The sequence below is a fragment of the Balaenoptera acutorostrata genome, chromosome 1 (genome assembly GCF_949987535.1).
Source record: "Balaenoptera acutorostrata chromosome 1, mBalAcu1.1, whole genome shotgun sequence".
Lineage (NCBI taxonomy): Eukaryota > Metazoa > Chordata > Mammalia > Artiodactyla > Balaenopteridae > Balaenoptera > Balaenoptera acutorostrata.
Genome location: NC_080064.1, coordinates 172485333 through 172502080, shown reverse-complemented (window position 1 = coordinate 172502080; position 16748 = coordinate 172485333). Strand labels below are relative to the sequence as shown.

Here is a 16748-nt window from a genome sequence, read left to right as displayed (position 1 = left end):
GAAGGGCTTTTCACTTCCTTGAAATATAAAATATTAAATATATACAGCTTGCAAAGGTGAAGCTGGTTGATTCATATCTTCAGTTATCTTCATTGCTCTCCCTTTAACTTAGTGTTCTTTTGTAGTTTCCAAAGGTGGCACCTGATAGTCACCTCCCTCAATTTATCCATGGGTTCTGACATCCCAAGGCTAATGGCATGTCTTTTCAAACAGAAACCCTTTCCTAGGGTTGCCAAACACACACCAGCAGGGCACTCTGCTCCCTGGGAGAATAAACATGCCTTCCTGACCTCCAGCAGGGTTGCTGGATGATGAAGGGAACACACAGATTGTTTCCTCCCGTCCCTTTTGCTGACAATGCCTGCAAGCCTTCCTGGAATTCCTCTAGGTGTGTTGGTGCTGCTGTCCCCATTCAGAATTCTATATGCAAAGCCTGTTAACTCTAAAATCCTAACGCAGCAGGAAAGCACATTAAAACGTTTATTTTTCCTCCCAGTGTAATAGTACAAAAAATTTACATTTTACAAGTTTTCCACTCTTCTAGCACTAAAATATTTAAATGGACTCTGCACATAGGATCAGAGGCTTCCCAGATGGTCAGAAGATAATGACGCAGGTAAGGAGAAGGCACAAAAGCCAGAGGACTTGATGAAAAAAGAAGTTAAGTTGACAAATGCAGTGCTCAAGGCAGGATACTGTGAAATCATTATGTTTCAACAAAGAGAGTAAGTACACCCCTGCAGAGTCAGATCTTTGCACTCAAGCATTAAAATCTTTATCTTCACCACATGCATAAAATGAAAAGTAAAGTCTGAAAGAGAGAGAAGCAACCATGACCAATTTCAATTTCACTCTCTCCTTCTCAACAAAGCAATTCCTTGTAGATGCATTTGAAGCAGCAGCCCTCACCATTACCATTAGGCAAATGACAACCAGTTAAAATATAAAAAGAGCTCTCAGTCCAAATCCAAGATGTGGGAATAAACCTAGATAATGTCAGATCAGGTGAGTAAAAAGCAAGATGGTTTCATTACAATGATCAAATCCAGTACTACATTTCCATTAAAAAGCTAACCTGCATGCTAAGCAAAAAGGATTCAATGGCTCTTTGCTTAAAACAAATACAGTCATTCCAGGACCTGCCTGGTACCAAAACCTGTGGATGCTCAAGTCTCATATATAAAATGGTGTAGTACTTGCATATAACCTACAAATGTCTGCCCATATATTTCAAATAAACACTTAATACACTATAAATGTTATGTAAATAGCTGTAAATACAATGTAAATGCTATGTAAATAGTTGCCATTGTGGGGACTTCCCTGGTGGTACCGTGGTTAAGAATCAGCCTGCCAATGCAGGGGATATGGGTTCGATTCCTGGTCCAGGAAGATCCCACATGCCACGGAGCAACTAAACCCATGTGCCACGACTACTGAGCCTGCGCTCTAGAGCCTGTGAGCCACAACTACTGAGCCCACATGCTGCAACTACTGAAGCCTGTGCACCTAGAGCCCGTGCTCTACAACAAGAGAAGCCACCGCAGTGAGAAGCCCATGCATCACAACAAAGAGTAGTCCCCGCTCACTGTAACCAGATAAAGCCCACACACAGCCACGAAGACCCAACGCAGCCAAAAATTAATTAATTAATTATGAAAAATAGTTGCCATTGTGCTGCAAAGTCAAGTTTCAATTTTTGGAACTTTCTGGATTTTTTTTCCTTTCTGAATATTTCAATCCTTGGTTGGTTAAATCTGCAGATGCAGAACCTTTGGATATGGAGGGCTGACTGTAAGTGAATTTGTGGAGTACATCCTTAGTGCTAATAAAACACTTACTGAGCATAAAGCTGGAAAACATCTTATACGTCTAAAATGTCCTCCTAAATCCTTCATAAAACAAGCACAAACTCTAGTTTATTATCTGCCAACCCTCTCTAAATTCTGAATTAACTTCCTTTACATACCAACTTGCTCTAACCGGGAAGCATGAAGCCAAGTAATGGTCTATGGGTCTGACTCCATACAGGAGGACTGAATGGTGTTTTTAAAAAAATAACACATTTGAATCCTTTCATGCCAGCAAGCATGGGCTCTGGTTCTTCACAAACCCCACCACTTGCTATCATGTACACATTTCCTCAGGCCAGGACTCAAGGCTCCTGTGCCCTGGAATTGTTAGTGGAACCACTGAATGAAACCACCTGCCCTGGCCAGGCACAACAGTAACCACTTGCATGAGTTATCTTACAATAGGAGGTCCTGGTAAGGAACACGGAACTAACAAGCTACCACCAACCGGAATAATTCAGGAAAGGTCGAAAGGAGAGAGGAGTGTCCAGTCCATATGTCCTACCAACCTCCCAGAATCCTTCTCTCTGGAATCCATCTTGGCTGAGCAATGCGTGCATCACCAGGAAAGACCCAGAGTAAGAATGATTGGCCAGAGACAAGCTGGAAACTAACCCTGTCACCATAAAACCTGAGATTGCAAGCCACGTGGCAGAGCAGTTCTCCTGGGTTCCCTCACCTTGCTGCTCTCTGCCCAGGCACCCCTTCCCAATAAACTCTCCTGCTTTGTCTGCACACATGTCTCCTTGGACAATTCATTTCTGTGTCATACAAAAGCCCACTCTCAGGCCCTGGAAGGGGTCCCCCTTCCTGCAACAGAATAACCAGAGTGATATAGAGACCAACAGGCAGAATACATGCACACACCTACACTTTGGGGAGCTGCACCGCAAACCTGCCCATTCTGCAACTCTCAGAACTTTCTGGGAACTCTTTTGATATCTCAAGAGCCAAATGTAAGCCAGAAAATTCATTATAGTCATAAAGCATTTTTGATCAGAAATCAAATTACTCATACTGTTCATGCCCTGCTTTTTCAAAAGTGTTTGCTGGAAAGGATTTTTACTGGTTTCTGAAAGACAAAACCATCTGCTAAGTATTTGCAAACTAGGGATAAGACTGTGGTAGCTCAAAACCGGTCTTCCCTGGGCTAGAATCATGGGGTGGTTCTGGAGTCCTGAGGGTCAGGGACTGGATTCCTGCCGGGTAGTCATCCCCTGTTTGTGTGTGGATAAGTTCCTTGACTTCTCTCAGCCTAATCCCATTGGGAAATATACTGTTTATTTATACTCCCTGACATACACCGATGTTAGGTTAATGTTAGATCCTTCCCCATCCCTTATTCTAGCTTGGGGAAAAAAATAACAAAACTGGACTTCCCTGGTGGCGCAGTGGTTGAGAATCTGCCTGCCAATGCAGGGGACACGGGTTCGAGCTCTGGTCTGGGAAGATCCCACATGCCGTGGAGCGACTAGGCCCGTGAGCCACAATTGCTGAGCCTACACGTCTGGAACCTGTGCTCTGCAACAAGAGAGGCCGCGATAGTGAGAGGCCCGCGCACCGCAATGAAGAGTGGCCCCCACTTGCCACAACTAGAGAAAGCCCTCGCACAGAAACGAAGACCCAACACAGCCATAAATAAATAAATAAATAAATAAATAAATAAATAAATAAAATTAAAAAAAAATAACAAAACTAAAAAGTACAGTTCATCCTCTGCTTAAAATTTTGTACAATTAAAAATAGTGACATTTGCTTATATTCTCTTTTCGTTATTAGGTATCTCTTTCCATCTTTTATACAACTTTTTTTTAATTAAAAAAGGTTTTCAACGTTTTTCTTTATTATTGAAATACAGTTGACTTACAATATCATGTTAGTTTCAGGTGCATAGCACAGTGATTCAGTTATATATATATATATATATATATATATTCCTTTTCAGACTCTTTTCCCATATAGGTTATTACAAAATATTGAGTATAGTTCCCTGTGCTATACAGTAGGTTCCTGTTGGTTATCTATTTCATATATAGTAGTATATATATGTTAATTCCAACCTCCTAAATTTATCCTTCCCCCCCACCCCCTTCAGTAACCATAAGTTTGTTTTCTATGTCTGTGAGTCTCTTTCTGTCTTGTAAATAAGTTCATTTGTATCATTTTTTTTAGATTCCACATATAAGCAATACCATATGATATTTGTCTTTCTCTGTCTGACTTACTTCACTTAGTATGATAATCTCTAGGTGTACACATGTTGCTGCAAATGGCATTGTTTCATTCTTTTTTATGTCTGAGTACTATTCCATTGTATATATGTACCACATCTTTACCCATTTCTCTGTCATGGACATTTAGGTTGCTTCTATGTCTTGGCTATTGTAAATATTGCTCCAATGAATTGGGTGCATATATCTTTACGAAGTATGGTTTTCTCTGGGTACATGCTCAGGAGTGGGATTGCTGGATTATATGGTAGCTCTATTTTTAGTCTTTTAAGAAATCTCCATATTGTTCTCCACAGTGGCTGTACCAATTTACATTCCCACCAACAGTGTAGGAGGGTTCCCTTTTCTCCATACCCTCTCCAGCATATATTGTTTGTGGACTTTTTGATGATGGCCATTCTGACCAGTGTGAGGTGATACCTCATTGTAGTTTTCATTTGCATTTCTCTAATAATTAGTGATGTTGAGCATCTTTCCATGTGCCTTTTGGCTATCTGTATGTCTTCCTTGGAGAAGTGTCCCTTTAGGTCTTCTGCCCATTTTTTTATTTGGGTTGTTTGTTTTTTTGGATATTGAGCTATATGAGCTGTTTGTATATCTTGGAGACAAGTTTTTTTAAAAATATGACTGCACATAGCTCATTTACTTTATAAGTAGTTCTTGAGTAAATAAGTGAGTGAATCAAATAATCTCCTGACAACATAAATTAGACTTCTTTAGTATCTACTATTTCAAACTTGAAATATAGTGAGTTGTAATTCTTTGTATTAGCACTTGAACAGCACGATGTCTAACAATCTCTCAGTATTTGTTAACAGTTTTAAATGAATTAACTCAGAATAATAAAACTCAAGATAGGGAATTTCAAATATGCTGACTCATTGAAAATGCTCGTTAAAGCTACATATTTCAAATGTAATAGGAGGCAAAAGAACATCATCCTTAGAATTGCAAAGTGATGAGTTTTAACATGCACTACAATTGTTATAAACCACTATATGGAGTTCAAATACTCAGAATTTTAACTTTCCTAATGTAAATTCCTTTATCCCCAAATGTTCTTACTCCATAGAAGGATGACTTCCCTCAGTAAAAATTTATCAAGGAATAAAGATGTAAGTGACTACTCTATCGTTAATAACTAACTAAAGAGGAAATCATTAGGAGTGGGTCTTGTTTTTGTACTAAAAACAATCATTTTGATTCTCCAGAGGACACAGACTTCTTTAGATTACCAATATCAACTCTTTGTATAAAATAGTTCTCAAGAACAAGAGATGCTTGGATGTATTCTTCCCACTCAAGGAGCAGTGTTTCTGCCTCTGAAGCTTCATGGGGTATTTCTGCCTCTGAAGCTTCATGCCTCTGAAGCTTCATGGGGTATTTCTGCCTCTGAAGCTGCCTCTGAAGCTTCATGGGGTATTTCAGGTACAAGTATAAACCCAAAGACACCAATGTTTCTATTGAATCAATGCACCAGGTGACCAACTACCATGACTTGAGCACCCAGCTTTGGTAAGACAAGTTTCCTGCTTTAAAGAAACTTTCAGTTTTACTTGATTTCACGGTGGGGCAGTCTCTCTTTTGTTTGTTTCTAAAATGAAACCCTCTCCTGTTTCTCTTCCTACTCTCATTTCTTTTCAATTTCGTTAACTTGATATTTTTCTGAAAACTTCAGTGTTGACATGGAGGTGAGCCATGAGGCCCTTCTTTATCCTCCATCCCATCCCTGGGGGATCATGCCACCACTGATAGCCTGCTCTTTATCACCTCCACAGGCTTTTTCCTGAGGCCTTTGTCCACTAGTGAGCACCAGTTTCTAAACATCTCCACTTAGATGACCCATAGACACCACCATGTTCAAAACAGAACTGCATTCTCCAGCTATGTTTGGGCACCACCAGCCATGCAAACTAAAAACTTAAGAATCACTTAGACAATTCCTCTGAATCCTGGATATTGTCTCTTCTAAAAATCTCTTAAATTTTCCCATTTTTATACCTTCACTGTCACCACCTCAGGGAAAGGAGAGCTAATATATTCTGTATGATTCCTATTGGTTACTAACCAAAATCATCTGGGGAGTTTCTTGAATCCTTTATAATCCATGCCAGAATCTTAGGGAGTACAGAGTTTGAATAACTTCTCCAGGTGATTCCAATATGCCTCCAAACACGTTAGTGTTTGACATATGTTATCTCAGCTATTCTTGACTGAAACCCTATGAGGTAGGTACTTTTAAACCCATTTATAGAAGGAAAAACCTCAGCCTCAGAGATGCTAAGTAACTTGGCTGCGATAAGACAACTACTAAGTGACAGAGCTGAGATTCAAGGTTTATCTGACTCCAAAATCTGTGTTCTTCTGAGTTCCCTGCCATTTACTCTTGATTTACTTGGCCAGTGGTTCCTACATTTTAAGCTGCATACGTTGTAAGAGGGTTTTTTCTTTAAATGTCGGTTTCCAAGTCAAACCCACAGAAATTGATTCTATAGGATTAGATTCCAACCTAGGAATATGCATTTTAACAAGCACCCAGGGGGATTCTAAAACAGGCATCTAGGATCATGCTTTGAGTAAAAACTGATTACTCATTGGACATATTAACATTTCCCCCCCAGAATGCAAATGTAGTCATATCTATTTTCTTGTTAACATTAAACAGATCCCAATTAGTTTCATAATAAAGTCCAAATTCCTAGTCATGGTGCATATGACCTCCACATGGTGGTCACAGTCTTATTTGTCTCATCCCCTCCTCTCCCTCACTTTCACTCTGCACTCCAGTCATACAGAACCAAATGCTTGTTCTTCAGTGACAAAGTCATGTATTTTTTTAAAAAAATTTTTACTTTATATTGGAGCACCGTTGATTAACAATGTTGTGTTAGTTTCAGGTGTACAGCAAAGTGATTCAGTTATACATATACATGTATCTATTCTTTTTCAAATTCTTTTCCCATTTAGGTTATTACAGAATATTGAGCAGCGTTCCCTGTGCTATACAGTAGTCCTTGTCAGTTATCTATTTTAACTACAGCAGTGTGTACATGTCAATCCCAAACTCCCAATATATCCCTCCCCACCACCCTTCCCCCTTAGTAACCATAAATCCATTCTCTAAGTCTGTGAGTCTGTTTTTGTTTTGTAAATAAGTTCATTTGTATCATTTTTTGATTCTGCATATAAGCGATATCATGTGATACTTGTCTGACGTACTTTGCTTAGTATGATAACCTATAGGTCCATCTATGTTGCTGCAAATGGCATTATTTCATTCTTTTTAATGACTGAGTAATATTCCACTATATACATGTATCACACCTTCTTTATCCATTCATCTGTCAATGGACATTTAGGTTTTATCTTCAAATCTCTGCACATGCTGTGGCCCTTATTTGGAAAGCCTGGAATTGTTTAAACTCAGTTACTTGCTCTGTCATTCCTCCAGAGTTAGTTGCTCCTTTCTGTGACTTCTTAACAGGAAGGGCATCGCTCATGTTAGCATTTTTATGCCCCAGTGCACTTATTTCTTAACTTGTCCACCTCTCACCACACTGTTGGTGGTAAAAACAGATAATTCCTCTTTGTATCTTCAGTGTTAGCACAGTCCTTACACAAAGTAGGCCGTTAAATATTTGGCCAATTGAAAAAAATAATAATCAATTGAACTTTGGCAGATAGTCCTAAAAGTTTAAAAATTCTGTGGATATGTTGGGTTGGCCAAAAAGTTCGTTTGGATTTTTCCATAACATATTTTGGAAAAACCTGAGTGAACTTTTTGGTCAACCCAATATTTGGACATTTTTCATACATGTTAATGAAATATATGATCAACTATATCAGTCTTTGCCAAAAGATTTCATAGACTCATATAATTGCTAGAGGAAGAGAAGATTTTGGAAGTCATGTTAGATGATATCCCCATTTTACAGATGGAAAAATAGAAACCTGAAAGAATTAAGTGACTTTCTCAAGTTTATTCAGCAAGTTCAGTGGAGACCGAAAGTTCTTCTTTCTCTGGTCTAGTTCTCCTTTCGCTCTCCCATATTGCTTGTTTTTTTTTCTTTTTCTTCCATTTATCTACTTTACCAGGAATTAACACTTATGTGAGCACCAACTGTGTTTAAGGCACTGGGCCAAATATGTTATCTCAGCATTGCATTTCTTCTCTCCTTCCATCCTCAGAACTTGGACATTTGATATGTACCAGCACTGTGCCAGTTGCCAGAAATGTAAATATTCAGAAGACAGAGTTCACATTCCAACAAGCTTAGAGTCTAGAAGAAAAGACAGATAAATGTGCAGTGATTTAAGACTTGGTATCTCAAGTGGGCACTCCATGACATCCTTGGGATTAAACACGGAATGACAATTTGGTGGCTATGTATTCAAAGGACAAATGTCACTGCTCCTTTCTTTAACAGATTTGTAGTAAGGACCAAAAACACCAATCAGAAAAAAATAAGAAAGCACACACTTGAGAAGTCTCATCCTAACTAACCTGTCATAGAACTGCCAAAAAAGAGAGTGTTCTCTGAAGGGGACCTTTTAATATCCCCTGACTCCCAAGAGAGAATAAAAATGGAGACCTCTGAGACTATAATTATTAATGCCTGAATCTGAAAAGAGACACAATAGACATGAAGCAATGTAGTCATCCTTTAATATCATACTTTCAGGCTAGATTGACTTACACATAAATTGGGAGTGTCTTACATTTTTAAATACACCCCTTGACTCAACTTTCATTAATTTTCTATCATGAACAAAAGCCCAAAGTCAATATTCACTCATCTAAGAATATTTAGAGAGATACATGATACTTGGTGTTAATACTTTTGGAACTCTAGAATGCACTGTGTCCTATATTCCCAATATGTTAAAACTAGGTGGGGCTGGGTATAGGGGGAGTTGGGGGAAGAGTCCCTCTCTTAGCTATGGCTCCTAATCCTTTTCTAAAATATAACAATACAAAAGAAAAGACAATCAAACTCACAAAAGCTTTTATATAAAAGAGCTCAGCACAACACTACAGACTAAGTTAAACTGATGTTTATAGTTCACTTGGCTAATAGGGATTTTCAATGACTTCGAGATGCTAAGTTTGTAAAATAAGCCTCCTGTGGAGACTGGATAAATTAATATTTGGTATTCATCAGTAGATAATGAGGATTACATAGGAGCAGTCAGCTCTGGGCATTGTAGGTCCACTCAGGATGTAACCTAGCAGACCCAGGCGGCCAGGGCAAACTTCCTGCAGGAGGGGTGGCCTTAGGTGAAACCCAAGAAATGGAGACAAGAAGGAAGGCTGTGCCCAGGAAAGGAAGCGAAAGGTAGGAAGACCCTGAGGCCCAGGAAAGTGTGCTGCTTTTAGGTCCCAGGAAGACATTTAGACTGACATCACAGCATGGAAACTGGTAAAGGAGGGATGTCAAGAGATGGCAGGCAGTGGACTTGAATCTCATGCATATCAGAAGTTTATGCAGAAATCCCTCAGGTCCTCAAGAAAGTTAGTCTCTATATTGTGTAGAAAAATAATTCCTGACCCAAGCCTGAATTTTGTTAAAAACATGCAGTACAAGGATTTATACCTTAAATCCTTGCAAAATTCAGAAGCAGATTTTTTTTCTGGAGTAAAATTAATGGAGAGGTTTCAGAAATCAGCAATATGTTCCCTGAAAGTGCCCCTCCTCTATACGAAGCCTACTATGGGTCCTGGAGGAGGCACACTGAGACCTCAGGACCAGGGTCTGCTGGGAGGAAGGGGGCAGGAGAAGACCAGAGCCTGATTAGGGGATAGTTCTGGGGTAGGGAAATCCAGAGAGGGAAGCCCAGAGCTATGGGCTTTGTGAGAGACTGTAGTGATTCAGAATTTACATGCCATCCTGGGGCTTATTGCTAGGGCACAAGATACTCAGTCTGTTGTCATAACTCTTAATCTAAACATTGCCACCCCATTCCAGTCTGTGCAGAAAATAAAGGTGGGTCTGCATCAACAGCTGAAGTCTAGTGATGGAAGATACTCATGTTATTGGATAAAACAAGGGCAAAGTACGGAGGCAGAGGCTGACAGCAAGCAGGGCACTGGAGGAAACAGCTACACAAGCTCACCCATACTGTGGAGGGGTTGGACAAGGTATGCGAACGTCATGGCACTGCTCCCCACTTAGGTGGGCAGCCCTTACTATAGCAGCCCTAACCTGGCCCTTGGAGCTAAGAATAAGAAAAGAGTAAGCAAGGCCTGGATTTGAACCCAGCTTGACCTCTTACTAGATGGGTTGATTATTTAATGATTTTGAACCTACCATTTCACCTGTAAAATAAGGATAATAACATCTGCTTTAGTGTAAGAGTCAGTGAGATAACATTAAATACCTTACATAGCAGCTGGCATATATTGCTATACAAGAAGTGATACCTGCAATAACAAAACCAGATAATATCTAAAACCGGTCATTTGTGGAGGGTCACAAATAGTGACAGTGGTCACAGTCCACTATGAGCTGGAAATGTAGTTCTAAGTCCTTTCTGTGACAAGAACTGACTACCAGGATAATGAGACAATCAAATGAAAATAGAATAGCTGACTCTACCCTCAGTTACTAGTAAATACCATCACTGAGAACTGCATGCTACAAACAAGAAAGCTTCTGCATAATAGCTAGATAACCTAATATCCCAGACTGCAATATTTCTAAAAGAGTGCTCAGAATAAAGTACTTCACTTATAATGAGGGACAAGCCTGGTTCATCTCATGTAGTAAATGTCATGGTTATTGAAGCAAAGAGATCACAGTGAAAGTTCATCTTATAGATAAACACATGATCAATTTTCAACATTCTATAAAAGTAAAACACAATAATTATTTGTGAATATGTCCTACAACTTGTTATTTCTAATCTGATGGGAAAGAAAGGATCAAAAATCTCATTACAACTCTCTGATAAAATATATTTGCTCTGTATGTGATGTCACTTATTTTGTTACTATTACTATTATTATGATGATTACTGCATTGGTCTCAGATATTTTGCTGTGTTTTACTGGGTCCTCTATCAAGCCACACTTTTCCTAACTATGTTATACAAAAAACATGAACAGTCAAATCACGGATAAGAAACAGACATGGGGGGCAGCGTTTCCCGAGCACCAGGGGGCGCGGCCTGGCTGCTGGGGTTGGACTCCCGGGCAGCGCCTGCAGCGGTGCGGGTGGTCACGGGCACGCAGGGGCTCAGTCGCGGGCTGCCGGGCCATGCAGCGCGGAGTTTGTGGCCGGCTCACCTCAGCGCTGCGGGGGACACGTGCACAGCCGCCCGCGGTCGCCCAGAGGTGTGTGCACGCGTCGGTGTCGCGGCCATCCCCAGACCAGAGTGAGCGGACGTGGGAACCACCCCGCGCCTTCGACCCAGCACTGCTGGAGTTCCTGGTGTGCCCGCTCTCCAAGAAGCCGCTCCGATATGAAGCATCGACAAATGAATTGATTAACGAAGGGTTAGGAATAGCCTATCCAATTATTGATGGGATTCCTAATATGATACCACAGGCAGCTAGGATGACACATCAAAATAAGAAGCAAGAAGAAATGGAGCAGCATTAGATCATATGTAAAAACGACCACACACACAACTAAATTTTCTAAATACCATCCACCTTTTAAAAAGTCAGAGTGGCGGGTAATAAGTGGAGGGGAAGAATGTTTCTGTCTCTTCCTATGTTGACTGTCCTTATTCTGTTGGTCTCGTTAGCAGGGCTGTTATACTCGGCCTCCATGGAAGAAAACTTCCCACAGGGCTGCACTAGCACAAGCAGCCTGTGCTTTTACCGTCTGCTCTTGCCGATCACCATACCCGTTTATGTGTTCTTCCACTTTTGGACTTGGATGGGTATTAAACTCTTCAGGCATAATTAATACAACCAGAGCCAAGATGGTATATCCTAATGATAGGCTTGAGTGTCTGCCTCTGAAAGCTCAACTACATGGAAATACTGGACACCCACTTAATGTGCAAGAAAGATGCTTTGCCTAGCTTCTGTCAGAGGTTTAGGATTAGGGGAGGCTTAAGCTGCAGAGGCTTCTTTATTGTACTTTGGTTCTGCCCTTGTTTTTTGAAGGTTCTTATTTATACCTGGGGTATCAGGAGAAACATTTCAACAGAGTGTCTTGTTGGAAATTAATAGCCCCAGCCATCATCTGATGACTTTATGTCTTATCCCATTCATAATTAAAAGTTACTAATTTGAAATCTTAAAAAACAAACAAACAAAAAAAACAGACATGGTTCATAAACATGGGTAAAGATTTTCAACCTAACTCATAATTTAAAAAAAGATAATAAATACCACTTTTTTTACTTGATCAGATTGGCAAAGATAAAGAATTTGGTAATACACAAAGTTGGCAAGAATGGATAAACCAGGGCTTCGCTGGTGGCGCAGTGGTTAAGAATCCGCCTGCCAATGCAGGAGACACAGGTTCTGTCCTGGTCTGGGAAGATCCCACATGCCGCGGAGCAACTAAGCCCATGTGCCACAACTACTGAGCCTGCACTTTAGAGCCCGTGAGCCACAACTACTGAGCCCACATGCCACAACTACTGAAGCCTGCATGCCTAGAGCCTAGGCTCCTCAACAAGAGAAGCCACCACAATGAGAAGCCTGTGCACCACAACAAAGAGTAGCCCCTGCTCGCCACAACTAGAGAAAGCCTGTGTGCAGCAACGAAGACTGAATGCAGCCAAAAATAAATAAATTTATTAAAAAAAAAAAAAGAATGAATAAACCATAATTTAAAAAGACATATGTGGAGACTGGTTCAAGATGGCGGAGTAGAAGGACGTGCGCTCACTCCCTCCTGCGAGAGCACCAGAATCACAACTAACTGCTGAACAATCATCGACAGGAAGACACTGGAATTCACCAAAAAAGACACCCCACATCCAAAGACAAAGGAGAAGTCATAATGAGATGCTAGGAGGGGCGCAATCACAATAAAATCAAATGCCACAACTGCTGGGTGGGTTACTCACAAACTGGAGAACACTTATACCACAGAAGTCCACCCACTGGAGTGAAGGTTCTGAGCCCCACGTCAGGCTTCCCAAACTGGGGGTCTGGCAATGGGAGGAGGAATTCCTAGAGAATCAGACTTTGAAGCCTAGCAGGTTTGACTGCAGGACTTTGACAGGACTGCGGGAAATGGGGACTCCACTCTTGGAGGGCACACACAAAGTACTGTGTACATCGGGACCCAGAGGACGGAGCAGTTATGCCATAGGAAACTGAACCAGACCTACCTGCTTGTGTTGGAGGGTCTTCTGTGGAGGTGGGGGGTGGCTGTGGCTCACCGTGGGGACGGGGACACTGGCAGTGGAAGTTTCTGGGGGTACTCCTTGGTGTGGGCCTACCCAGAGTCTGCCATTGGACCCACCAAAGAGCCAGGTGGGCTCTGATGTTGGGTCATGTCAGGCCGGACAGACAACAGGGAGGGAGCCCAGTCCCACCCATAAGCAAACAAGCACATTAAAGTTTTACTGAGCTCTTCCCACCAGAGCAACACCCAGCTCTACCCACCACCAGTCCCTCCCATCAGGAAACTTGCACAAGCCTCTTAGATAGCCTCATCCACCAGAGGGCAGACAGCAGAAGCAAGAACTACAATCCTGCAGCCTGTGGAACAAAAAACACATTCACAGAAAGATAGACAAGATGAAAAGGCAGAGGGCTATGTACCAGATGAAGGAACAAGATAAAACCCCAGAAAAACAACTGAATGAAGTGGAGATAGGCAACCTTCCAGAAAAAGAATTCAGAATAATGATAGTGAAGATGATCCAGGACCTCAGAAAAAGAACAGAGGCAAAGATCGAGCAGATGCAAAAAATGGTTAACAAAGACCTAGAAGAATTAAAGAACAAACACCTAGAAGAATTAAAGAACAAACAAAAAGAGATGAACAATACAATAACTGAAATGAAAAATAAGCTAAAAGGAATCAGTAGCAGAATAACTGAAGCAGAAGAACAGATAAGTGACCTGGAAGACAGAATGGTGGAATTCACTGCTGTGGAACAGAATAAAGAAAAAAGAATGAAAAGAAATGAAGACAGCCTAAGAGACCTCTGGGAAAACATTAAACGTAACAACATTCGCATTATAGGGGTCCTGGGAGGAGAAGAGAGAGAGAAAACATTTGAAGAGGGAGAAAATATTTGAAGAGATTATAATCAAAAACTTCCCTAACATGGGAAAGGAAATAGCCACCCAAGTCCAGGAAGCACAGAGAGTCCCACACAGGATAAACCAAAGGAGAAACACGCCAAGACTCATAGTAATCAAATTGGCAAAAATTAAAGACAAAGAAAAATTACTGAAAACAGCAAGGGAAAAATGACAAATAATATACAAGGGAACTCTCATAAGGTTAACAGCTGATTTCTCAGCAGAAACTCTACAAGCCAGAAGGGAGTGGCATGATATATTTAAAGTGATGAAAGGGAAGAACCTACAACCAAGATTACTCTATCCGACAAGGATCTCATTCACATTCGATGGAGAAATCAAAAGCTTTACAGACAAGCAAAACCTAACAGAATTCAGCACCACCAAACCAGCTCTACAACAAATGCTAAAGCAACTTCTCTAAGTGGGAGACACAAGAGAAAAAAAGGACCTACAAAAACAAACCCAAAACAATTAAGAAAATGGTCATAGGAACATACATATTGATAATTACCTTAAATGTGATTGTATTAAATGCTCCAACCCAAAGACACAGGCTCACTGAATGGATACAAAAACAAAACCTATATATATGCTGTCTATAAAAGACCCACTTCAGACCTAGGGACACATACAGACTGAAAGTGAGGGGATGGAAAAAGATATTCCATGCAAATGGAAATCAAAAGAACGCTGGAGTAGCAATACTCATATCAGATAAAATAGACTTTAAAATAAAGAATGTTACAAGAGACAAGGAAGACACTACATAATGATCAAGGGATCAATCCAAGAAGAAGATATAACAATTATAAATATATATGCACCCAACATAGGAGCACCTCAATACATCAGACAAATGTTAACAGCTATAAAATAGGAAATCAACAGTAACACAATAATAGTGGGGGACTTTAACACCTCACTTACACCAATGGACAGATCATCCAAAATGAAAATTAATAAGGAAACACAAGCTTTAAATTACACAACATACCAGATAGATTTAATTCATATTTATAGGACATTCCATTCAAAAACAGCAGATAACACTTTCTTCTCAAGTGCGCGCAGAACATTCTCCAGGATAGATCACACCTTGGGTCACAAATCAAGCCTCAGAAAATTTAATAAAATTGAAATCATATCAAGCATCTTTTCTGACCACAATGCTATGAGATTAGAAATCAATTACAGGGAAAAAAACGTAAAAAACACAAACACATGGAGGCTAAACAATACATTACAAAATAACCAAGTGATCACTGAAGAAATCAAAGAGGAAATCAAAAAATACCTAGAGACAAATTACAATGAAAACACAACAATCCAAAACCTATGGGATGCAGCAAAAGCAGTTCTAAGAGGGAAGTTTATAGCTATACAAGCCTACCTCAAGAAACAAGAAAAATCTCAAATAAACAATCTAACGTTACACGTAAAGGAACTAGAGAAAGAAGAACAAAAAAACCCCGAAAGTTAGCAGAAGGAAAGAAATCATAAAGATCAGAGCAGAAATAAATAAAATAGAAACAAAGAAAACAATAGCAAAGATCAATAAAACGAAAAGATAGTTTTTTGAGAAGATAAAAAAATTGATAGACTCATCAAGAAAAAGAGGGGGAGGACTCAAATCAATAAAATTAGAAATGAAAAAGGAGAAGTTACAACAGACACCACAGAAATACAAAGCATCCTAAGAGACTACTACATGCAACTCTATGCCAATAAAATGGACAACCTGGAAGAAATGGACAAATTCTTAGAAATGTATAACCTTCCAAGACTCAACCAGAAAGAAACAGAAAATATGAACAGACAAATCACAAGGAATGAAATTGAAACTGTGATTAAAAATCTTCCAACAAACAAAAGTCCAGGACCACATGGCTTCACAGGTGAATTCTATCAAACATGTAGAGAAGAGCTAACACCCATCTTTCTAAAACTCTTCCAAAAAATTGCAGAGGAAGGAACACTCCCAAACTCATTCTATGAGACCACCATCACCCTGATACCAAAAGCAGACAAAGATACTACAAAAAAAGAAAATTACAGGCCGATATCACTGATGAATATAGATGCAAAAATCCTCAACAAAATACTAGCAAACATATTCCAACAACACTTTAAAAGGATCATACACCATGATGAAGTGGGATTTATCCCGGGGATTCAAGGATTCTTCAATATATGCAAATCAGTCAATGTGATACACGATATTAACAAATTGAAGAAGAACCACCATATGATCATCTCAATAGATGCAGAAAAATCTTTCGAGAAAATTCAACACCCATTTATGATAAAAACTCTCCAGAAAGTGGGCATATAGAGGGAACCTACCTCAACATAATAAAGGCTATATATGACAAACACACAGCAAACATCATTCTCAATGGTGAAAAACTGAAAGCATTTCCTCTAAGATCAGGAATAAGA

The 16748-nt window shown here is 40.0% G+C and overlaps 3 protein-coding genes across 5 annotated transcripts in view; 2 read left to right on the top strand and 1 right to left on the bottom strand.

Annotated features, from left to right (window-relative positions):
- PLD5 (phospholipase D family member 5) overlaps nt 1–16748 on the bottom strand; it is a 480564-nt gene that overhangs the window by 243410 nt on the left and 220406 nt on the right. The window lies entirely within an intron of this gene.
- On the top strand, nt 11341–11685 carry LOC103020621 (protein preY, mitochondrial-like). Its single transcript, XM_007182430.2, has one exon. The coding sequence runs from the start codon at nt 11341–11343 to the stop codon at nt 11683–11685; it is 345 nt and encodes a 114-aa protein (XP_007182492.2).
- LOC103020332 (phosphatidylinositol N-acetylglucosaminyltransferase subunit Y-like) lies at nt 11782–12287 on the top strand. Its single transcript, XM_007182429.2, has one exon. It carries the CDS (start codon nt 11782–11784, stop codon nt 11995–11997), a length of 216 nt encoding a protein of 71 aa, XP_007182491.2. The 3' UTR covers nt 11998–12287.